This window comes from Nyctereutes procyonoides, unplaced genomic scaffold, assembly GCF_905146905.1.
Source record: "Nyctereutes procyonoides isolate TBG_1078 unplaced genomic scaffold, NYPRO_anot_genome, whole genome shotgun sequence".
Classification (NCBI taxonomy): domain Eukaryota; kingdom Metazoa; phylum Chordata; class Mammalia; order Carnivora; family Canidae; genus Nyctereutes; species Nyctereutes procyonoides.
This window is the reverse complement of record NW_026575024.1, coordinates 13,196,138-13,220,929: the sequence shown is the minus strand read 5'-3', so window position 1 is coordinate 13,220,929 and position 24,792 is coordinate 13,196,138. Positions and strand designations below refer to the sequence as shown.

General features: G+C 37.7%; 1 protein-coding gene across 5 annotated transcripts in view; it reads left to right on the top strand.

The window, feature by feature from the left end:
- NCOA3 (nuclear receptor coactivator 3) overlaps window positions 1-24,792 on the top strand; it is a 141,469-nt gene that overhangs the window by 91,877 nt on the left and 24,800 nt on the right. For 2 of the 5 annotated variants that reach the window (XM_055303394.1, XM_055303361.1), the window contains exons 3-13: window positions 8,020-8,086; window positions 14,366-14,467; window positions 15,356-15,528; window positions 15,987-16,087; window positions 17,473-17,647; window positions 18,034-18,222; window positions 18,389-18,490; window positions 21,693-21,833; window positions 22,102-22,249; window positions 23,028-23,419; window positions 23,595-24,463. In XM_055303394.1, coding sequence (XP_055159369.1) covers window positions 14,385-14,467; window positions 15,356-15,528; window positions 15,987-16,087; window positions 17,473-17,647; window positions 18,034-18,222; window positions 18,389-18,490; window positions 21,693-21,833; window positions 22,102-22,249; window positions 23,028-23,419; window positions 23,595-24,463 — 2,373 coding nt within the window. In that variant the 5' untranslated portion in view covers window positions 8,020-8,086; window positions 14,366-14,384. Of the gene's footprint in view, window positions 1-8,019; window positions 8,087-12,951; window positions 13,084-14,365; window positions 14,468-15,355; window positions 15,529-15,986; window positions 16,088-17,472; window positions 17,648-18,033; window positions 18,223-18,388; window positions 18,491-21,692; window positions 21,834-22,101; window positions 22,250-23,027; window positions 23,420-23,594; window positions 24,464-24,792 lie in introns of those variants that run through there. The other 3 variants (XM_055303369.1, XM_055303385.1, XM_055303378.1) reach the window with 2 other exon arrangements.

Below are 24,792 nucleotides of genomic sequence, written 5' to 3'. Positions count from 1 at the left end.
CAGACAGTTTCTTGAAACTGAATGAGATGAACCTATTACTTACAGGAAAGCCTCTGATGATATTTGTTGACAGTGATAAAATTTGAGTTTTCAAGTGAAAGTTGTAAGGTTGGTAAATTTGAATCTGCCACCACGAGTGTAACAACTTCTCAGTACTTAAAGACTTACAAGGCGAGATAGGTGGTGACAGTAGTCTGGAGTTTTTGATATTCTATCATGAAATATGTCAGTATTTTGGTCAGTACAGTTTCAGATTTCACTTTGTAACTAACCTTTAAGAAAGCACTACTTGTTGAGTGTTAGCGTAATACCAAGGAAAATTATCTACAATTTGCAAAAGGCTATTGAAATAGTCCTTTTGAAAAATAAGTACATCTCTCTGAGGCTGAATTTTCTTCACATATTTTTGTCAAGTTAATAATTGCAACATATTGGATGGAGAAGTAGATAAGAGAATACAGCTGTCGGGATGCCTGGGTGGCCCAGCGGTTGAGCATCTGCCTTCAGTTTAGGGCGTGATCCTGGAGACCTGGGATCGAGTCCCATGTCAGGCTCCCTGCATGGAGCCTGCTTTTTTCTCCCTCTACCTGTCTCTCTCTCTTTCTCTCTCTCTCTCATGAATAAATAAATAAAACTTATTATAAATTATTTATTCATGAAAGACAGAAAGAGAAAGAAGCAGAGACACAGACAGGGAGAAGCAGGCTCCATGCAGGGAGCCTGATATGGGACTTCATCCCTGGACTCCAGGATCACGCCCTGGGCTTAAGGCAACACTAAACTGCTGAGCCACCTGGGCTGCCCTAAATAAATAAAATCTTAAAGAAGATTTTAAAGATTTTTAAATCTTAAAGACAGAGACATAGGCAGAGGGAGAAGCAGGCTCCCTTCAGGGAGCATGATGTGGGACTTGATCCCAGGACCCCGGGATCACAACCTGAGCCAAAGGCAGATGCTCAACCATTGAGCCACCCAGGTGCCCTGGATCCTTAGGCTATTGAAGGCAAAAAACAAAAACAAAAACAAAAAAAACTTGTCATTTTGAGTAACAGTTTATTCCAAGCACATGGCATAGGGAATGCAATCTCCCTTGTTTACGTATGGACGACACTCGATATGTTGAAGAGTGACCACTTAAAAATTTTTTTCCTTCTAGTTTTATTGAGAAATAACTGTCATACATCACTGTATAAATTTATGGTATATAGCTTAGTGTTTAGATTTACGTGTTTTGTGAGACTAGTACAGTAGATTCAGCTAACAGCCATCTTCTATAGATACAATAAAATGAAAAGAAGAAAAAATTCTCCTTGTGATGAGAATTCTTAGGAGCTACTCTCTTAAAAGCTTAGTTACAGGGATCCCTGGGTGGCTCAGCAGTTTAGGGCCTGCCCTTCGGCCCAGGGCATGCATGATCCTGGAGACCCGGGATCTAATCCTACAGCAGGCTCCCTGCATGGAGCCTGCTTCTCCCTCTGTGTCTCTGCCTCTCTCTCTCTCTCTCTCATGAATAAAAATCTTTTTTTTTTTTTTTAAATGCTTTGTTACATATCACACAGCAGTGTAAGCTTAGTCATCATGTTGTAGTGATCACTCTTTACTGCTTGCTGGTGGGTTTTGGTTTTAACCAATTTAGGTGTATGCATGGTTTTACAAGAATTCGTAATTAAAATTTTGCCTCCAATATTCTTTAACAATAATAAAGTGCCCCCAGTCTTCATTTACAAGACACGTGTAGGCTGGTTTTATGAAATACAGAAAGAAGTTCTTTAAAGTCATGAGTATGAAACTGACCTTTGAACAGCAGTGAAAAAAACCTGAAGCTATGTTTTATTTAAATTATTTGAGTGATGGTGTTTTTATTCCATTCTCCAGTGTTATATATTCTTTCTTGCAAATTTCTTTTCTGGAACAATCATGATATAGAGGACAGGTTTTTAGCTCCAGATAGTATTATTTTGTCCTAGCTATATTTTGAAGAGGATTTAGGGAGGCATTATTTTGTACTAGCTATATTTTGAAGAGGATTTAGGGAGGCATTTGAGGGTATTGTTCAATTAGACTGATACTTTTTAGTATTTCTATCAGTGTTACTACCTTCAACAGCTAAAGGATGTTAAGAGTGCTTCCTTATTTTCTTTTTGGGCTTTGATATATATGCTCTCATTCATTATTTGTATTTTGTCATCCTGAAATTGATAATGACATGAAGATTTATTTGAAGAGATAAATTCTGTTATCAGACATGTAACTTTTAGGAATATGGAAACACTATTTTAAAAGAATTATTCTTTTGAATTAAAGTTATTTAGGCTAGAAATGGAAAATGGAATTATAATCGCTAAAGAGTAATATACTGTGAAGTCAGAAAAAGAAAAAAGGCAGTGGAAACAGCATGCAAGGACTGAGCCACAGACTAACCTGCAGTAAAGATGATGACCCATTCAGGAAGTCTTACGAGTCAGTCAGACTTGCCATGTTGTGTCGCTAGCTTTAGAGAACATCTGCTTCAGGGTCTTTGCTTTTTTTTTTTTTTTTTTTTTAAGATTTTATTTATTTATTCATGAGAGACACAGAGAGAGGCAGAGACACAGGCAGAGGGAGAAGCAGGCTCCATGCAGGGAGCCCCGATGTGGGACTCAGTCTCCGGACTCAGGATCACACCCTGGGCCAAAGGCAGGTGCTAGACCACTGAGCCACCCCCAGGGATCCCCTGTCTTCGCTTTTATTGAAGAGTTTCTTATTTTTAAATAATCTCTGCACCCGATATGGGGCGCAGACTCACAACCCTGACATCACAAGTCGCTCGTTTTCCACCTGAGCCAGCCAGGCACCCCTCTAATGTTTTTGCTTTTAAAGAAGGAAATCTAGTAAGATGGGTTTTACCTTTGATACATCTCTCTCACTCTCATCCACCTTCAGTATTTTTCTTTGAAAAATTAATTCAAGTTGCTTTATCAACTTTACATTTCCACATTGTTAATTTTTATTATGTTAGTGTCACAGGTAAACCCTCTGTAGCTGCTTAAAGTTTTTGATATAGGTGGACAGGGCTAACCTCAGTACTGTACGGAGAGTGTCTTTTTACTTTAAGTTTTTTACTCTGCAGGCACTCCAGTTTAGGAGTATCAGTGCTACTGTTGACCCACAGCTACTATTCCCTGTAGTGTTCATGGCATGTTTACTGCCACTTCCTATCACAGCTTTCCACGTGGCTAATGTCATCCACTCTTCTCTGAGGCAGAGAGAAAGAATGGGTTAGGAGAGAATGGGGCACATGGTGTCATCATTACTTCTCTTTACATCTTTATTGCTTATTTATTGAACCTATCAGATTTTATCCTGCTTTGTGCACATGCGCCTCTAGCTCTTGTTTATCTTAATCCCGTGCTTTGCCATTTACCTCAAGGGAGCCAAAAAAATGTCATTTCTCCCTTGTTCCTCTTTCTCTGCTGCTTATATTTTCATTATGTGCCAAGGGAAAACCTTAGGTAGAGGTTTGATGTAGAGATATTTACATCTATCAAGGAAAAATTATTACTATTTTTTAAAAAAGATTTCATTTATTTATTCATAGACACAGAGAGAAAGAGGCAGAGACACAGGCAGAGGGAGAAGCAGGCTCCATGCAGGGAGCCCAATGTGGGACTCGATCCCGGGTCCCCAGGATCACACCACAGGTTGCAGGCGGCGCCAAACTGCTGAGCCACCGGGGCTGCCCTATCAAGGAAAAATTAAACCAATTAAACCAAATCCAGAAGTAAAAAGAGATCATAGAACCACCACTGTATGCTTTTATCTAGTACCTTTGAAGGTATGTGGATATCCTCTTCGGAATCTTCAAAAAAAAAAAATGCCTACTTATTCTTACGTCTTTTAAGAACATAGGCACCTGTTACAGTTGTTCTCTTTTCATGGTTTTGTTGGCTACTGTCTCACTACACTATTTCAGTGGGAGAATGTTTGAATTCCAGTCAGCTACTTGTAAGTTGAGGATAGCCTCAATAGTCCTGGATATTTTTTTTTTTTTTGGTCTGAAACCTTTTAATTTGTTGTCATATGGGATATTTGTAGCTATTTGTCTTTCAACAGAGAGCAAAATTAGTGTTGCTGAACATACATCTTTGTTCTTGGTATTGAGGGATCACCATTATTCCCTTTGTCAGTTACTTGCTTTTTTTTTTTTTTTTAAAGATTTTATTTATTTATTCATGAGAGAGGAAGGGAGGCAGAGACATAGGCAGAGGGAGAAGCAGACTTCCTGTAAGGAACACCGGATGAGGGACTAGATCCTGGACCCCAGGATCATGCTCTGAGCTGCAGGCAGACGCTCAACCGCTGAACCATCCAGGCGTCCCTGCTCTACAGAGTTTTTAATATCCTCCCAGACCCCCTTGCATTGTCTGTGTATTTTAAGGAAGATTGTAGAGTTGGTTAAAAGTACAGCTAAGGGGATGATGGCAAAGAAAAGGACAGCTGGAATTGGGAAAGGAACTGGAGAATAGTGGGTAATAGCAGTAGCAAAGAAAGAGGAAGGAGTTTGTAATGAAAGAGTCTCATACAATTTTTTAAAAAAGTTTAAGAAAAATGTTTGTGTTTGTTTATGTATGTATGTGTGTAAGTAAGTAATCTCTACACTGTGGGGCTTGAACTCAACCCTAAGATCAAGAGTTCCATGCTTCTCTGCCAGGCACCCTTTATACGAGTTTTCAAATAATGGTGTAGAGCTTACAGTGTGGAAAGTGGAGACAGAAAAGAGAATGGGAGAAGAGTGCAGTATGTAAAACAGTGTAGTAAAAGTATGAAAAATGTATCAGGATAAAGAAGGGAAAAGTTTCTCTAATTGGGAGAGTTTGAATGGTTTCATCAGAGGTGACAGGTGACAGTTGAACTTTATCTTGAAGGATGAGTAGGAGGATTCTAGATAGAAAAGAGATTAAGGGAGATTTAAAAAGGAATGACCTAAAAAGAAATAATTCAGTGATCATCCTTTGTCAGAATCTCTTTTTAGTGTAGGTCATTTGGGAGACTGCTGCTGGTGGTAGTGACCGTGCTGAGGAAGCATGCCTAATGGTATGATGTTGTTTAGAGTGAAGCCCAAGTGTGGGTCTTTTCTTGTATATGAAGGATTCATTGCATTAAATTGTGGGATCCAGTGTTATGTTTAAAATAACTTAGGAATTACCCAGCTAGTTAGTATGCTGTCAGGAGAGAGTAATTTGATTTAGATGGAATTGGCTTGCTTAACTCCCTCTGCACGGTGTATATTTGTGAACTTCAACTCGGTTGCTTCTGTAGAGGTTGAGAAGTCTCTTGGCAGCAAGCTTCCAGTTGCAGCTAACACCTGCTTTGGCTAATTGGTATGCCCAGTTCTGGTAGCAGAGCCTCTGGGGAGTTTGTGTTTGAATTCAACTTCATCAGGTTTAAACTGGAACATAAATGTGAAGGGGCTTTGGGGTCAGCCTGTTGATTGAGAATGAAAAGGCAAGAACATACAAAGGGAGCAGAGAATGAAACCTGTGGGTAAAATAGCTGTTAATTTACATTTGGATGCTTTTCAGCTGAATTTATATATAAAAATAAGATGTTTTACTCTATTCTCTGCTAGCCCCTTTTCAAGTTTGCTGGCATTATAAACTAAAGAAGACAGAGGAGAAAAAGGTTTGGGACCTTATAGTTTACCATTTCTGGCATATGTCTGCACCAAGGTAGTTTATGGTAGACACTGTTATTTGCTTTTTCTCTTTAAAAAACAACTGTAGGCTGGTACGTTTCCTATCAGCTGTGTTCCCATGACACTTGATGCAATGCCTTCGTTTTCATACTTACCAAATTATGTTGTTATAATTGTTTATTGTTTCCTCTTCTGCTAGCCTGAGAGTTGTAGCATGTATAGTGTCATTCATCTCTCTTTCCTGGACCTGAAATGGTTCTGGGCATGCAAATGTTTGAGCTGAAATGGAGTTAAATTGAAAAATGGGTTGTATTAGGTGGTTTATACTTGATCCTACTAAGTAAACATAACAGGTTATCAGCAACAAAACGAGAGGATATTGCCAGTTTTTATTTGAAACTTTCTCTTTTGTCCTTGTCTCCTTTTAGCTCTTCTCCTCTTTGCCAGGGTTGATTTAAAACATAAAAGTAGGAGATAATCACTGGAAGAGGCATCTAGTTGTTGAGGAAGCTTTCAAAGTGGTTCCATGTTTAATACCTTACCTCCTCCCCTCTTTGTCCTACCACCGCTCATGGTCTCTTACACACACACAGGTTATATTTCCTTCAGTTCTTCAGTCTTTTTCTCTATGGTGCTGGTTCTCTTGGAGCTGCACCATAGATTGAAATAGAACCTTTATTTATTTGGGATGCCTGGGTGGCTCATTGGTTGAGTGACTGTCTTCAGCTCAGGTGGTGATCCTGGGGTCCTGGGATAGAGCCCTGCATCAGGCTCTCCCTGAAGTGAGCCTGCTTTTCCCTCTGCCTATGTCTCTGCCTCTCTCTCGGTGTCTCTCATGAATAAATAAAATCTTAAAAACAAACAAAAACAAAACCAAAAACCTTTACTTGTCTCTCTGAAATAGAACCTGTAATTTGGTATTTTAGAAAATAAAATTTTGTAGGATTAAGGCTTTAGACTAGTGGTGACTATATACTAATTGTCTTGAATAAAAGTGTCAATTTGGAACTTGAATTTTGGGTAGTGCTTTTTTATATATGAATGTCTCATAATTTTTCCCATGGGTAATTTTTTTTTCCTAATTGGATTGAGCAGTCTCTGCTTTTACACAGAGCTTCAAGTGGTTTTCAGTAAATCATTTCAAATCCACTGTTGTTTGAAAATTTTCCTCATGTTTCTGTGATTCTCCAGAGGCACTCAGAAGCACTTCCTAATTAGAATTATTTAATCATACCTAGTATAAGTCTGCCAAACAAGCCTGATGAAGCTAAATTACCAGTGTGATAGTCAAAAGTTTTTGGCCCCAGCATTTAATCTTAGAAAACCCAAGAATAAAAAGACTTGACATATATTTTTAGGGTATAGTTCGTACATTTTCTGATCTTAAATTTTCTTCTTGCTGTGTTAGCCACTGACTATTATTCATCTTAAGTGGAAGTAAAGGTCATGGTTAGTATTAGACCACCACAGAGGGCAATTTATCTGGTGAATTGTAGAGTAGTGGTTAGTTTTTAGGGGCTTGAAGGGAATAACAGCATTAGTACCTGCTGAGTTTGGTTCCTTGCCTCTGCCCCTGATAGTGCATACCCCTAAACTCTGAGTGTGCAACTTCTCAGTGTTCTTATTGATGAATTGAGAAATTTTCTGGTTAACTGGTTGGAGGTAGTGTGATTCAACAGTATAAGTGGTTTATTTATTTTAATTTTTTTAAAAAAGATTTTATTTATTTATGAGAGAGAGAGGCAGGGACATAGAGGGAGAAAAGCCTGATGCGGGACTCCATCCTAGGACCCTGGGATCATGACCTGAGCTGAAGGAACCACTGAGCCACCCAGGTGCCTCTAAATGATTTATTTTTGGTGAGGGATAAAATGTCCAAGGAAAATTTGATACATATTTTGTTGGTTTTATGAAGCCTGAGTCCCGGTTCTGCCATCTGGTATCTGTCTGATCCAGTGGAAGGTTATTTAGCTGTTTCCATATCTGTGAAATGGGAATAATAATACATACATACTTCAGAGAGCTATTATGAGAAATTATATAGAATACAGAATATGTGATATGCCCAGCACTGTACCAGCACAAAAATTATCCCCTTCCCTTTCTCTTTTTAATTTAGGAAAAGTAAAATATTTTGGTTGGTCTTTGTGCCATTTGAGATTTACTGGGTAGTGTATCTCCTCCCTATTTGGGATTTTGGCATGGCATGTGCCCCCCGCCTCCCCCCAGGGCATTAGCATTGTTGATTGGTATCTTTTCCTTTTGGACAGGAATACTTCCTGTATCCTTGTCCATCTGGCTAGTTTGTCCTACACAATCAAGATTTTCTCCTATCTTAATTTCAGATAACCAAAACAAAAGCTGGTTGATGCTGTTCAGTCATGTACCAACATTTTCATGACTTTTGAGCTGGCAAGTATAATTCTTCTTTGCTTTTTAGCCTGAATTAGTTTAGGAATAATCATTTAAGTGTTTAACTTGTATTCTGAGCATGTCTAAGCTTAAATTAAACATGTACCATAGCTTGTTGTGTATAGAAAGGCCTGTAGGATTTATATAAGGCATTCTAACCAATTGCTGTAAGATGTTTTTTTTTTTCCATTTTAAATCTCATTTTTCCAAATAATGTAGCAGTAGGGAACATTCGATTTTGATGGCATTGAAAGTTATTCTGAACTGCTACTATCTATATTTGAAGTAATTGCATGGAATATCTTGCTTAAATGTAATCGTAGCTTAAAGTGTGCATTGTCATATTAATATATTGAGGTAGATAGCACAAAACTCTTTAGTAGAAACATTTTAGAAAAGGGAAAGAATTGTAGAACAGCTCAAGGATCTAGATGGCTGAGTTCACATGAAAAGACTGACATTTTCATTCTGATTCAATGAAAAGTTCTCCCCTCTAGTTCTGTTTCTTTTTTCTTTTTTTCTTTTTCTTTTCTTTTCTTTTCTTTTCTTTTCTTTTCTTTTCTTTTCTTTTCTTTTCTTTTCTTTTCTTTTCTTTTCTTTTCTTTTCTTTTCTTTTCTTTTCTTTTCTTTCTTTTCTTTTCTTTTCTTTTCTTTTCTTTTCTTTCTTTTCTTTTCTTTTCTTTTCTTTTCTTTTCTTTCCTTCTTTCCTTCCTTTCAACTTTATTTCTTTAAAAAAGAGAGAACACGGACTAGGGGGAGGGGCAGAGGGAGAGTGAGAAGCAGACTCCCCACTGAGCAAGGAACCTGATCAGAGCTTGATCCCAGGACCCTGAGATCATGACCTAAAGCTCAAGGCAGATGTTTAACCTACTGAGCCACCCAGGTGCTCCTCTAGTCCTTTTCTATACTGTGGTATCAGGGGCTTGAGAAAGCTTCTGTGATTGGATTGTATTCTACCCAGAAGTGTAGTTGAGGTGTATCTCTAGTTTTATAATCACTTGGGGACATCTCTTCATTAGCAACTTTAAAATATATCTATGTAAGTCATTATTGGATTTATTTTTATTTTTTTATTTTTTAATTTATTTATGATAGTCACAGAGAGAGAGGGAGGGAGAGGCAGAGACATAGGCAGAGGGAGAAGCAGGCTCCATGCACCGGGAGCCCGATGTGGGATTCGATCCCGGGTCTCCAGGATCGCACCCTGGGCCAAAGGCAGATGCCAAACCGCTGCGCCACCCAGGGATCCCCATTATTGGATTTATGAGGTGATTTCAAGAGTAGAGATTACTTGCGGGGCAGGTATATATTTTGGTTTTAATTCTCTACTGTGTAGGTATGTGATCTTTAATTGTAGGGAGTCGGAATTCAGAAAGGGCTCAATATTCACAGATTCTTCTTATAATCAAAGATACTGTGGGATTCTTGTGCTATTTTATGTCCTCTTTGAATATGGATTTTACCAACTTCATATATCCTCTAAACTAGATGAGTATAATTTAAGATGTAAAAATGTAAGCTGTACAGTTACTGACTTCTATTTCTTTAGAATTTTTTGGGGAAAACAATCGATTCATGGGCCTAGTATGTAATCCATTCTCTCCTCCTACCCTAATTATTTACTACTGACTGAAAATGGTCTAGATTTAGGATGTATATGCTAGGCATTTACGTTTCATACCTTAAAGTGAGTAATTTACCAAACTGGATAATATATCCCCTCAGATATTTAAATAGTTTTAGTCCTTCTCTACTAGTGAGAAGCAGGCAGCAGACCTGGCAAATAAAACACATGCAATTACAATTTTTATGTTTACAATGAAAATTAATACCAAATAAACAAAAGAATATATAAAGTATTTGTCATAGTCATTTGTACTCAGGAATAATTATATTATTGTATATGCCGAAACTATTATTTTTGGGGCAGAAATACTTAAAGTTTTTATTTCTCACGTTGAATATTTTCTTTATCCTAATAAACTTTAGGAGATGCATTTGCTGTATTTTGATTTTTTTGTTGTTGTATGGTATTTCATCATTCACTCTTGGAAATCATGGTCTTTCAGGTGGTGTACAATAAATGTGGCATGATGACAAGGTTTGTTCATATCTGAGTAACAACTAGAGAAGAAAATGGCAAACGTGTTCTTTATTTTTAAAAAGATTTTATTTACTTATTCATGAGAGACAGAGAGAGTCAGAGACATAGGCAGAGGGAGAAGCAGGCTCCTCCCAGGGAGCCCGATAGCGGGACTCTATCCCTGGACCTGGGATCATGCCCTGAGCCAAAGGCAGATGCTCAATTGCTGAGCTACCCAGGCGTCCCAGCAAACATATTCTATAAAAGGAAAAAAAAAAAGGAAAGAAAGAAATGTAGGAATGATACCTTCATGGTTTTACATTAGAATTTTGTGTTACTACATTTCTGGATAAATTAAACTTTGTTACTAGAGATCAGTGAATTCTGTAAAAGTAAATTTGGTGGCACATAAACGACACAGTCATATGCACATGATAGCTTGTTGTTATGCCAGATCAAGAGAATGAGCGATATCTGTATATATGGATACATGTAGACCATTTTCTCTACATGCACATAAAAATTGATTTAACATGAATGACTTGTATGCATTTCTGGTTTAGAATGGTAATTGTGATTATTGATTTCCTCCATACTAAGAGACTGTCATGGTTTTTGATTCTCTACTGATGTAATTTGTGCCTTTAAAAAATATTTTTTATTTATTCATTTGAGACAGAAAGGTAGAGAGAGAGAATGAGAATGAGTATGAGCAGGGGGAGAGGCAGAGGAAGAAGCAGGCTCTCCACTGAGCCAGGAGCCTGACAGGCTTTATTTCAGGCCTGGGAGATCATGACCTGAGCTGAAGGCAGATGCTTAACCATCAGAGCCACCCCAGAGCCACCCCAGCGCCCTCATTTGTGCCTTTAAGACATTTTGGTGACATGCTATATCAAGTGTAGAAGTGGGGCAGCCCCGGTGGCGCAGCGGTTTAGCGCCGCCTGCAGCCCACAGTGTGATCCTGGAGACCCGGCATTGGGTCCCACGTTGGGCTCTCTGCATGGAGCCTGCTTCTCCCTCTGCTTGTGTCTCTGCCCCCCCCCCCATAAATAAAAGTAAAATCTTAAAGTGTAGAAGTGAAAAATTTAAAAAGTTTGAACTGTTATATAGATTAGAATGAAGGGAATTCTAAAGTATGACTTAATAAGTTGAATGTTCTATTTATTCAAGACATTTATTGACTAAATATATGCTAGGCACTTTATTTTTTTTAAAAGATTTTATTTCTTCATGAGAGACACACAGAGAGGCAGAAACACAGGCAGGGAACCTGATGTGGGACTCGATTCCAGAACCCTGGGATCATGACCTGAGCCAAAGGTAGATAGATGCTTAACCACTGAGCTACCAGGGTGCCCCATGCTAGACACTTTAAATTGTACTGGCGATTCAGTTTAATACTTAATAGCAAAGTAAGGTGAAACAATACTGAGAATACAGAATAAATTATGTCTTTCAAATTAAAGAAATGCTGTTTGTTCAGTAAATAGTTTTCCATTCAATTTTGGGGATTCTGCTTATGTTCAATATCAGAGTAAGGGAATAAAATCCGGGATGTGGAATAGATATTTTTAAAGTAATGTTATTACTTGGTGATTTGCCACTCAATTTAAAAATGACTTTGTGAGTGAAATATAAAATGAGGTATATTGAGATGTAGCTAAAATTATTTTTTCTATACTTAGGGACTCACAGTTTTTAAATATGAAAATCGGAAATCAAAACTGAACATACGTTATTATTTAAAAAAATATTTTTATTCACAAGAGACGGAGAGGCAAGAGACACAAGCAGAGGGAGAAGCAGCCTCCATGCAGGGAGCCTGATTTGGGACTCGGTCCTGGGACTCCAGGATCACGCCCTGGGCCCGAAGGCAGGCTCTGTACTGCTGAGCCACCCAGGGATCCCCTAAAACTGAACATACATTAAAAACTTTATTTGGTAATAATTTTAAACTTAAAGCTGCAAGAAAAAAGAATAATACAGTTTAAAATGTTTTCTACCAGGATTCACCCAGTGTCAGTATTTTGCTGCTTTCCTTTCTCTTTTCTTCCCTTCCCTCTCCTTTGCTTCTCTTTCTGTTCCTTTTGTCAGTCACTTAAAATGTACATAAATCCTCTCTCTCTAGCACTGGAAGATCATTTGCATGCATAATGGTCCATTTACTGTAAATATTAAGAATAGTGGATAGCCTCTTAAACACGTGTAGAACTCAATTTTGGTAAATTTAACGTTGATAAAATATTCCTGTTGTCCATATTCTAATTTTGTCAGTTGATCCATTAATGTCCTTTATAATATTTCCCCCATTAAGGACAGAACCAATATGGGATCAAATATTACATTTGTCATTTCTCTTTAGCTTTTGAGAAACATGCACAAGCATGGGGAGGGGTAGTGGGAGAAGGAGAAGCAGATTCCCCATTGAGCGTGGAGTCCAATGCAGGGGTGGATCCCAAGATCCTTAGGATCATGACCTGAGTTCAGAGGCAGATGCCACCCAGGCGCCCCATCTTTAGCTTTCTTTAATCTGGAATATTTGTAGACCTTGTCTTTTATGACATTGCTATTTTTGAAGAATATAGTATTTCTGACATTGTGGAATGTGGGTATGCTTCAAAATCATAATATTCAAATCATAATATTGAGTCTATATATATGTATACATATATATGTGTGTGTATATGTGTGTATATATATATTTATATTTAAAGATGTATTTATTTTAGAGAGAGCACAGTTGGTGAAGGGCAGAAGGAGGAGGAGAGAATCTCAAGCAGACTCCCTTAATGCAGAGCCTGGGTGGGACTCAATCTCACAATTCTGAGATTGTGATCTGAGCTGAAATCAAGGGTCTGCCACTCAACCCCCTGAGCCACCCAGATGCTTCATATTGAGTCACTATTAATCAAAGGTATAAGTTCTTTTCTCCTTTATTTTAACTTGTGAGGGGGAAAATATACCATTCTTGGAAACATCTCATCTTTTCAGCTTTTACATTTTACTACCAAAATAGAATAGAATAGGTAGAATGAATTTTGTTGGTATTTAATTCATATGTACAGCATATATAAAGATGATGTCATAATCTAGAACTCTTGGTTAATGATCATGTGGTTTTGATTTTTTAAAAGCTATTTTAAGTTTCATTGGCATCTTGTGTGAAAGTTTGCACTTTTGTGTCCTTTCCTGGTAGTATTATGCCACCTAGAGGAAATTTATGTCCTTCACTATATGTCTAAAAATCTAGATGGATTGGAAGATGCATTTTAACATAACAAGATGCATTTTACATATTTAACTTATTTTAACAAAAGAGTAGTTTGGAAAGTTTGAACTTCTTGAAGGATTTGGAATTCTTTAGAACAATAATTGTCTTCCTAAATAAGAGTTTAGGACAAATAAAATTCTTAGTAAGTGAAGCCTTAGTAAATGTCTTAAACTTATGAGCTACTTGAATGTTAAAACCTGTTTTTATTACCATAAGAAAGGCCTTACATTTATTTTGTCATTGAAATCTTAACCAAAACATATTTCCATCAGTTAATATTAAAATAATTATTGCTATGTGGATCTTGTCAAAATCCCTCGTCTCCCCCGAACTTTTTATTGTACATCTACTCTCTAGGCCTAATGTTGAGTTTATGTGTTACTTACACATTCTAGGTTTATTTTGAAGTCACAGAAGAACAACACAGTGTGTAATAAATATTATAAAATGGTTTAGAGGAAAAACAGTGTGCTACCTTGAAAATAGCCTGAGTTGGCCATTCTGCATACTTAAACTGGAATATGAACTCTTGACATTGTCTTCAGAATACTCATTTATAATAAAGGATATTAAGAATTATTTAACCATAAGGATGCCTTGGTGGCTTAGTTGTTAAGTGTTTGACTTCATGTCAGGTCATGATCTCAGGGTCCTGGGATTGAACCATGTGGGCACCCTGCTCAGTGAGGAGTCTGCTTGTCCCTTTCCCTCTCCCTTTGCACTGCCCCCCGCCCCCCTGCTCCTGCTGTCTTTCTCAAATAAAAATCTTAAAAAACAAAAAAACAAACAAAAAAAAACAATGAATTATCTAACCATGTAGGGACTATAATTCTGAATTATAAGATTCAGCCATTCAAGAATACAACACCTCTATAGAGTCATAGATATTTCATAATGTTTTCATCTTATCATTATTCTTTCTTAGTTGCTGATGTATAGTCACGATGAGCGGATTAGGAGAAAACTTGGATCCACTGGCTCCTGATTCACGAAAACGCAAATTGCCATGTGATACTCCAGGACAAGGGTAGGCAGTGTATTTACTGATGCTTCACCAAAGTTTCCTCCTCCTACCATTATTATTTTGGCTTAAAGGATAGGATTTCAGTTTTCTGTTATTTATATCCTCTGGTTAGATACTTTTTGTTTTTGTCTTTGCTTAAATAATACGATTTTACTTTGTAGTAAGTAGTGTAGCACAGTGATCAGATAGACATCTTAATGATGTAACAAATTTTGTTGCTGATTCAGATAGAAGTGAGAATCTTATACTAACACCTTTGGTACAGTATGAAGCATTTCTCATTTCTCAAAGAGGTAGGTAGGAGTTAGGAATAGATAATCAAGATTATTATAAGTAAAATCTCTGAATTTCTGTCAGAAAATGTTACAAGTTGGTATTTTGGCATTTCTGGGGTTTCATCATTCTTTTCTTGAGTGAAGTTTGAAGTTTGAAAAATAGAAATAAAATATTTCATTTTATGCAGTGATATACTCTAGCCTTTTTAGTGTTTGCCAAGATCAGTATGAATTGAGTTTTAATGTGATTGTTGCAAAGTAAAAAATGACTTATAAGCCATAAAATCTTGTCGTTAATAAGTAGCTAACACTGTTTCCTTTATTGTTTGTTGTTTTACTGTCTCTATGAGGTAAAGACTATGTACCCTCATTTTCTGGATGAAGAAACTTGAGACTAAGTCTGCCCAAGGCCACCAGACTAACCAAAAGGTGGCCTTGAATTTAGTTTTGCCTGAATTTCTACTATATCGTACTACTTCTCCAAGACAAGGTTTTGATGGTTTCTCTTGGCTAAATTTAATTTGTTTACATATGAAGGGAATGGTGTTGTATAGAGACTGATTCTGCCTACAGCTCTTTTGTAATAGGTCTGTTCATGACCCCCCTTCTCTCTCAGTCTTACCTGCAGTGGTGAAAAGTGGAGACGGGAGCAGGAGAGTAAATATATTGAAGAATTGGCTGAACTGATATCTGCTAATCTTAGTGATATTGACAATTTCAATGTCAAACCAGATAAATGTGCAATTTTAAAGGAAACAGTAAGACAGATACGTCAAATAAAAGAGCAAGGTAATACAAAGTAAGAAAAACACTCAAGCTTTTCAGAAGGAACTTGTTAACTGTGTTTCCATTTGTCTTTTTTGCTTATGTATGGACTATTGCTAATTGAACCTAGCCTATGTGGGACTGGACAAATGAGTTGACCAACTTTGCTCTTTGAGAAACAGTTAATAGAGAAGTAGAAAGAGGCCTTTGTTCTCACCCTGTCACATGTTACATTCCTTTCAGGAAGCCATGGGATAGTATATGTAGTAGTGAAGGAAAATTAGAGGGTATCTTTTGCTGTCCTGCATAAATCTTAAGTTTTAACATTTAAAAATTGTAGCATTGTTTTCTTATCAGGAAATGTTGTGTATGTGCATATGTATGCCTGTGTGTGTGTTTTTGGTTCTGGAGACTCTTTGAAGGTGAATTTGATCTATAACTGATACACATGCTATTTGTAGTACTGCCTTTTGTCTTTTCAGGAAAAACTATTTCCAATGATGATGATGTTCAGAAAGCTGATGTATCCTCTACAGGACAGGGAGTTATTGATAAAGACTCCTTAGGGCCACTTTTACTTCAGGCAAGTATATTATACTTGTGAGGAATTTTTAAGATTTAAAAATCTGCTTTTGTAATGTGCTTAAAAATTGTTTTGTAAGTAGCTGTCTTAAATAGATTTGTTCACCTATAGCTATAGCATGTTTTTCTTTAAAGCAGGAGTTGGGAGCAGGGAGGCTCTTCATAAAGTGCACCTGCTAACTTTTTTGGTGGTGGTTGTTTCATTTCAGGTAGTTTGCTCCTACTACTTTTATACTTTTTAGTTGATCCACTTAGTTCTTTGTAAATTTTCATTAGGGAGTAGTGTAGTTTATTTTTTTTTAAAGGTTTTATTTATTTATTCATGAGAGACACACACACACACAGAGGCAGAGACACAGGCAGAGGGAGAAGCGGGCTCCGTGCATGGAGCCTGACGTGAGATTTGATCCTGGGACCCCAGGATCACACCCTGGGCCAAAGGCAGGTGCTAAACCACTGAGCCACTCAGGGATCCCGAGTAGTGTAGTTCTTATAGCTTGACGGTATCAAATGGAAAAACAGGAAGTGCTAAGGATGATTTTCTTATTTTTAAAAGCTCCTTTCAAGATGTAATTCTTCAAAAATTAGTGATTTAGATTTTATGTTGACTGTATTTTTTCCCCCAAATTCTTTTATTTATTTATTTTTATAAAACCTTAGTAATTGTGCTACTATTAATAGAAATGGTTAGTGGTAGCGGTAGCTGTTGATTGTTTATGGTGGTTGTTAAATCAACAGTTTTAAAAATTTCTGTTGAGTACTAAGGCTGGTATCGTAATTGGCTAAGACTGCCATAACAAAATATCACAGATTGGGTAGCTTAAACTATAGAGATTTCTTCTTCTAAGAGCAAGAGAGTGGGTTATGGGCGGAGGAAGTGGAAGAGAGAATCTGAAGCAAGCTCTACCCCCAGCAAAGATCCTGATATGGGGCTTGATCTCATGACCCAGAGATCTTGACCTGAGCCAAAATCAAGAGTTGGACACTTAACTGACTGAGCCATCCAGGCACCCCCACCCCCCACCCCCCACCCCCCGGAATTCCTTTCTTAAAGTCCTGGAAGCTGGAAGTCCAAGATCAAGGTGTTGGCAGGCTTGGTTTCTCCTGAGACCTCTTTCCGGCTTGTAGATGCTTGCTTTTTCCTTGTGTCTTCACATGACCTTTTCTCTGGGTATGTGCATCCCTGGTGTCTCTCTTCTATATGAACAAAAATACTATTGGATTGGAGCCCTATTTTTATGATGTCTTTAATCATAATTACTCCCATTCCCCCCAAAAGGCCTTATCATCAAATATAGTCACGTTGAGGTTAGGACTTCAGCAGGTGAATTTTGGTGGGGATACAGTTCAGTCCATGATAGCCAATATTAACATATCCCATTTTAGGCATTGGATGGTTTCCTGTTTGTGGTGAATCGTGATGGAAACATTGTATTTGTATCAGAAAATGTTACACAGTACCTGCAATATAAGCAAGAGGACCTGGTTAACACAAGTGTCTACAGTATCTTGCATGAAGAAGACAGAAAGGATTTCCTTAAAAACTTACCAAAATCTACAGGTAGTCTTTTAATGTGTATTTTCTAAATAAGTTAAAATAATTTCCTTGACTATTTCTTAGAAAATTGGATGTACCTCTTAGGAAGTGAAGTGATTGGACTTGTGCAGAAAGGTAGGTAGTTAATAGCAAAAGTTTCAAATATGACCTCAGTGAATTTAGAATTTGGTGTACATTTCATGGAGCCAAAATACATAGTAAGTTACCAAATGATGAGATTTCTGTTGAAATTGAAGTTACTCCAATATTATGTATGTATAGCCACTGTGAAATGTCTGTGAAAATTACTGTGAAAAACATAGTAATGAGAAAATACAGCTTAAATTCTTGATGACAGTCACAGACTGAGTTGCCAGCTTTTTAAAAACCTTTTCTTTTGTTTTCCAAAGTTAATGGAGTTGCCTGGACAAATGAGACCCAAAGACAAAAAAGTCATACATTTAATTGCCGTATGCTGATGAAAACACCTCATGATATTCTGGAAGACATAAACACTAGTCCTGAAATACGCCAGAGATATGAAACGATGCAATGCTTTGCCCTGTCTCAGCCTCGAGCTATGATGGAGGAAGGGGAAGGTAAGGTCAACCACGTTTGAGATGTTCATCACAGAGCTGCCGCATTTGTAGTTCTGTAATTTCCATTGTTACATTCATTTACTGAATTCCACATCTTTACTTGCCAGTAGAATAGACTTGTCGAAAAGTTAAATATAATCCTTACCTGGCTAAATTTTTATTGTAGATTTGCAATCCTGTATGATCTGTGTAGCACGCCGCATTACTACAGGAGAGAGAGCATTTCCCTCAAACCCTGAGAGCTTCATTACGAGACATGATCTTTCAGGTAAAAATGCGCGCGCATGTGTGTGTATACATTTTGTTCATTTGAGAGCTTTTGTAAAAGTTAACTATTTCTACAGCCTGTACTATCATGTAAGTGCCTACACCCACTGTAATGAATGCTTTGCATGGATTATTTTTTAGGTTTCTTATGCATCTCTAAGATTGACTAAGACTCTTGGCGTTTGTGTTGGGTATTTTTGACACTTAAAATCCCTCAAATAAATAAAAATAAGTGTAGAAGCACCTGGCTTTCTCTCCAAATATCATTTCAAATAAGAAGCTAATATTTCTTTTCTCTAACTTCAAATAAATTTTCAAAATTATAGGTAATTTCATGAGAATTACTAGGAATAATTTTTGATACCCACATGAGCTTTAGTCTTGATTTGCCCTTTTGTGATTATGGGAACAGGATTAAAGCCAGTATAAATCATAAAGCATAACGATGAAGGTAAATGTGGTGGCACTCTTATCTGTATTTACCTTCAGGTTTACTCTTTGTGATCATCTAACCCTGTGTGGTGATGCCAAGATTTGTCTTATAGGTGCCATCTCAGAGATGAGGAAATAGGCATGGCGACAGAGAAGTTGAGTTACTTGCACAAGATCCTGGCTGATAAGAAAGAATTTGCATCTAGGCCTGCCTGATGTCATGGCCTGTATTGTTTGTGTCCACCATGTGGGCCTGCAATAATTAATTTGGCAAAATGAAGTAGGTTTAAATAAATATCTAACATACCTACACCTATTATGTGTGTGTGCACATGTATGTACGTATATGTGCACATACATACATAACAATATTTTACTGTAAAAAAACCTATTTTTGTAGTAATTGGTAATTTTATGCCAGGTTCAGTTTCCTGTCTTGAGGCTGTTTGAGATTAATTTTCACAGATGAAACAATAGCAAAAGAGTTCTTTGTATTCTTAATTGAAAAATCTGTTTACACTGATAAATATTTCATATTGGAAAATTTTTTTCTTTATTTACCTTGAGATAATCAAACCTGGTGACAGGAATCTTTATGTGAATATTTACCTCCTAGAGTGGTTCTTTCTCTGTATATATTATGATTTGGCAGACTAAATTTTCTCCCTAAATAACAACATTTCACATTTTATAACTTAAAATACTAAATAGGAAGCTTTACTCAAGTAATTAGTGACTAGAACCTTTAAAATTATCTCATTAATGTTTTCTTACAAATTACCAAGCAGGAAAAATCAGATAGTTTCATCTGGGTCACGTCCGAGAGCCATCTTCTCATAGCTGGTATTTTCCAGTTGCTCTCTGTTCTTTCATAGGAGTTTTGTTGTGCTCAGCACAATACTTTTTTTGGAGAGGCTTTATTCTCTGTCCCTGATGTAAGCTTTTGCTGAGCATCTATTTTGTGTTTGTCATCTGGCTCTCGGAGCTAAACCCAGAGGAAGTGGTTGAGGACAGAACATCCTTATTCTGAGCACAGCGCATAAACATTTACTCTTTCCTGGAATGCATTTGTCTCTTTTTGCTAGGTCCTCCACTCCTTAAGTTTTTTTTTTTTTTTTTTTTTTTTTTTTTAAATATTATTAAAGGTCTGAATTTTAAACAGATTCTTAGACTTAGGGCTCGGCCAGCTCATCTACATTAGTGCCTTTGTCATTCCCAGTAGCATTTTTAGAACTGTCTTTCACCTTGCGAAGCATTACAAATTTTCCGAATCCAAACCTGATTTTCTTCAGCATTTTTACTTTTTTTGACAAACACATCATGGAGAAGATAAATAGATTGGAAAGCCTTTTCTGTATCTCTCCCAATCTGTCTGGAATCAAATTATTGACCACTTCTTTGAAGTCATTTGTCTGCATCTCTTGAGTCAGGATTTCTGTCACCTTCCTGATTTGGCTGTCCTCCTGTTGGTGCTGAACATAAGAGGCTATCTAGATCTGAGTATTGCATATTTTAATAAGGCCTGTGCAGAACAGACAGAAATGACCATTGCTAGTCTTGACAGCAACAGTCTGACATTCTGTGACCAGGGAGAATATTTTGTTGTGGAAATCCATGTCCTGAATGTTGATCACACAGCTTTTGCCCAGAGCATCCTCAGTAATTATTTTGAATTTTTAAAACGTGAGTTCAGCATTTTGTAGACCAGCAGGTCTGTCTTCAAAAGCACAACTCTTGAGGCCATCAGAGGCAATTTTGGTCCCTTTGACAAAGTTCTTAGGACTAAGTGTTTTCTGAATATTCTAATATGGAACATAGCTGGTGCTTTATTCTCATACCACTCTTTCTTTGACAATGGGTCAACTACTCTTTTCTTGGCTCCTTTTAAAAAAACTTTGCAAAAAAAGATTTTTTTTTAGAGAGCGAGCACACAGGGGCCACGGATTTGCATAAGGCAGAGGGAGAAGGAGAGAGAGAAAATCTTAAGTAGGTTCCATAATGGCTTGGAGCCCAGTGAGGGGCCCGATCTCATGACCCTGAGATCGTGACTTGAGTTGAAATCAAGAGTCGGAGGTTTAAACAACTGAGCCCACCAAGACGCTCCTCTACTTGGCTCCTTTTCCACACTTTTTGTAAGGTGTTTATTCTTGCCACCTTGCCCTGGTACTGCTCAGAAAGTGTAGAAAGCCCTAGCCATCCTTTTTTTGTAAGGATCATCTTCATGAAACCTTTAATTTCATAGCATTTTTGAATTACATTAAGTTTTGTCTTGCTAGTGTATTTGATGTTAAGCGAAAGTTGTCAGAAACTTCTAAAATTGTAGAAATGAGTGTTTGGTTAACCTTCCTGGTTTAGATTTTAAGTATTCAAAAATGCGGTCACCTCTCAGATGAAAAGAATTGTTCCTGCTAGCTGTGTAGGCCAGTATTTTCATAGTTGCAGAGACAAAATGTCTTCAGATGAACAATTTTAGTGGTAGGTGCTTATTTTCCTTTAAGCGAAAATGAACCTGAGGTTATACAGACATGTCAAATTTTGTATATTCAGAAAGTGAAAAGACTTCTTTGATACTCTTTTACGTTTTGTACAGTAGAACATTTAATGTAAGAGTGTCCTATAGGACACTTCTTGAAAAGAAAAGCTTTACATGTAGCAGAGAAGGTGGAGCAGAGATTTAGTGTCTTTATTTTATTCTTCAGTGCTAAGCCATGAGGTGTGCAACCAGTAAATACTTGTGGGTTGGATTGAAACTTTTATTTTCTGTTTAATAGGAAAAGTTGTTAATATAGATACCAATTCACTGAGATCCTCCATGAGACCTGGCTTTGAAGATATAATCCGAAGATGTATCCAGAGATTTTTTAGTCTTAACGATGGTCAGTCCTGGTCCCAGAAACGTCACTATCAAGAAGGTAAAGAATTTTGAGTTTGATTCTCGGTCTTGTTATTGTGGTTATATACCATAAAACATTAAGTATATACATGGCCATAGTTGTTGTTTTTTGTGTGTAGGGTAGGAGAGTGATTCTTTAACATTCTTTAGTCTGCTTATAATTTTTGAGCAGGTCCAGTCTTTTCACTGATTTTGAAAATGTGGCATTTGAAGTACATTACCTTTCTCTCTTCTGTGTCTCTGTTTTGCCGTTGTAGTCACTGGTAATGGTATATTTTCCCCAACAGCTTATATCCATGGACATGCAGAAACCCCAGTGTATCGATTCTCATTGGCCGATGGAACCATAGTGACAGCACAAACCAAAAGCAAACTCTTCCGAAATCCTGTCACAAATGATCGGCATGGCTTTGTCTCAACCCACTTTCTTCAGAGGTAATGATAGATTACTGTGTCTCCTCACATTAAATGAAGCAGTGTTCTCAAGATGCTTTCTTAATGTAAAAGTAAAAGTAAAAGATTTATCAAGAGAAAAAGCAGAGACATTGGATTTGCTGAAGTGAGTTTAGATTCCTGGATCGTGAGATCTCTCTATATATATATCTCATTTTAATATATGTGCTACTGAAGCCAGCACATATTTAGTACAAATGTATTTCTTCATTAGATAATTACTTCCTGGGAAAGCTGGGGAATGGGAAGGCTTGTGGATAAAAGAACATAAAAAATCTGACTACTGCTGTTACCTTTCATTTTTAATGATATGTGTACATTGCTTCTAGGGATTGAATTTAAAATTTGAAAGTAGACTTCAAGAAAAAAGGATATTTATTGCTTTTGCTAATGGTGAATGAACAGCACATGGAACAACAGAATAGTCACATATTAGTTACTCTGAGTGATTTGCAGTGACCTCCAGGCTAGCGTGTAGAGATGTGGCAGCTGTAGTAAAGCCCTGTTATAATCCTAGCTACCAGGGTGGTTGGTCCTTTGCAGTGCTGTGCTCTCACTCATTTAGATTCTGTGGCATATAAAAAAAATAAGTTACTGGGTTTATAACTAGTCAATATTTAGATTGGAATTGACCCTAAGTATTGGAATGGTGCCTAGGAAGTTAAGCTCCTGGACACTTATTTCATCATTAAAAAAAAAAGTGAATGCTTTAATACATGCCTGTAATATTTTAGCGCAAGTTTGTCCTTTTTCTTTGCAGGGAACAGAATGGGTATAGGCCAAACACGAATCCTGTTGGATCAGGCATTAGACCTCCAACAGCTGGATGCAACAGTTCGGTAGGCGGCATGAGCATGTCGCCAAACCAAGGCTTACAGATGCTGAGCAGTAGGCCCTATGGCTTGGCTGACCCCAGCACTACAGGGCAGATGAGCGGGGCTAGGTATGGGGCCTCCAATCCCATAGCTTCAATGAACCCTGGGCCAGGCATGCAGTCACCATCTTCCTACCAGAACAGCAACTATGGTCTCAACATGAGTAGCCCTCCACATGGGAGCCCTGGTCTCGGCTCCAGCCAGCAGAACATCATGATTTCTCCTCGTAACCGTGGGAGTCCAAAGATGGCCTCACATCAGTTTTCTCCTGTTGCAGGTACTGCTGTTGGCATTTCCTTTACTTTTTCTTCCTCAGTAATTCTTTATTTCTTGTTCTGTTGTAATCCTTATAAAGTTAGTTCATTTTATAAGAGAAACTTTGAAGAGTTCAGTGGTGTTTTGTTAGAGCATCTGATAGTTTAATTCTTTCCCTGATTTCTCTCCCAATCTAGGTGTGCACTCTCCCATGGGATCTTCTGGTAATACTGGGAGCCACAGCTTTTCCAGCAGCTCTCTGAGTGCTCTTCAAGCTATCAGTGAGGGTGTGGGGACTTCTCTCTTATCTACTCTGTCTTCACCAGGCCCCAAATTGGATAACTCTCCCAATATGAATATAAGCCAGCCAAGTAAAGTGAACAGTCAGGATTCCAAGAGTCCCCTGGGCTTGTATTGTGACCAGAATCCAGTGGAGAGTTCAATGTGTCAGTCAAATAGCAGGGATCACCTCAGTGAGAAGGAAAGTAAGGAGAACATTGTCGAAGGGTCAGAGAATCAGAGGGGTCCTCTGGAAAGCAAAGGTCATAAAAAATTACTACAGTTACTTACCTGTTCTTCTGATGACCGGGGCCATTCCTCTTTGACCAACTCCCCCCTGGATTCAAGTTGTAAAGACTCTTCCATTAGTGTCACCAGCCCCTCTGGGGTCTCTTCTTCCACTTCTGGAGGGGTGTCCTCCACATCGAATATGCACGGGTCACTGCTGCAGGAGAAGCACCGGATTCTGCACAAGTTGCTGCAGAATGGGAATTCACCCGCAGAAGTAGCCAAGATTACTGCAGAAGCTACTGGGAAAGACACTAGTAGTACAGTGTCTTGTGTGGAAGGAAATGTCAAACAGGAGCAACTAAGTCCTAAGAAGAAGGAAAATAATGCACTTCTTAGATATCTGCTGGACAGGGATGATCCTAGTGATACACTCTCTAAAGAACTACAGCCCAAAGTGGAAGGAGTGGACAATAAAATGAGTCAGTGCAGCAGCTCCACCATTCCTAGCTCGAGTCAAGAGAAGGATTCTAAAATTAAGACAGAAACAAATGAAGAGGTAATTTGTTCTTTCTGTATTCCAGCTTAATCATTGTTTAATCATTGCCTGCGTTAGACCATGTGTCATATGCAAAATCATACCTTCTATTTTAGGTTTATGTAATGGAAGTTACTCTTGAGCTGTCCTTTCTTTATGATATTTTGGACATCAGTAAAGTGTATTATGATGCAATTTTGAAGTATCAGATGTGTATGTTTTAAATTGCAACTCTAACTTGAACAATTAGTAGCCAGCTTGAAAAGTTTTATGGAGTTTTTTTTTTTTTTTGAAATTTTTATTCAAATTCAATTAACATATAATGTATTATTGGTTTCAGAGGTAGAGAT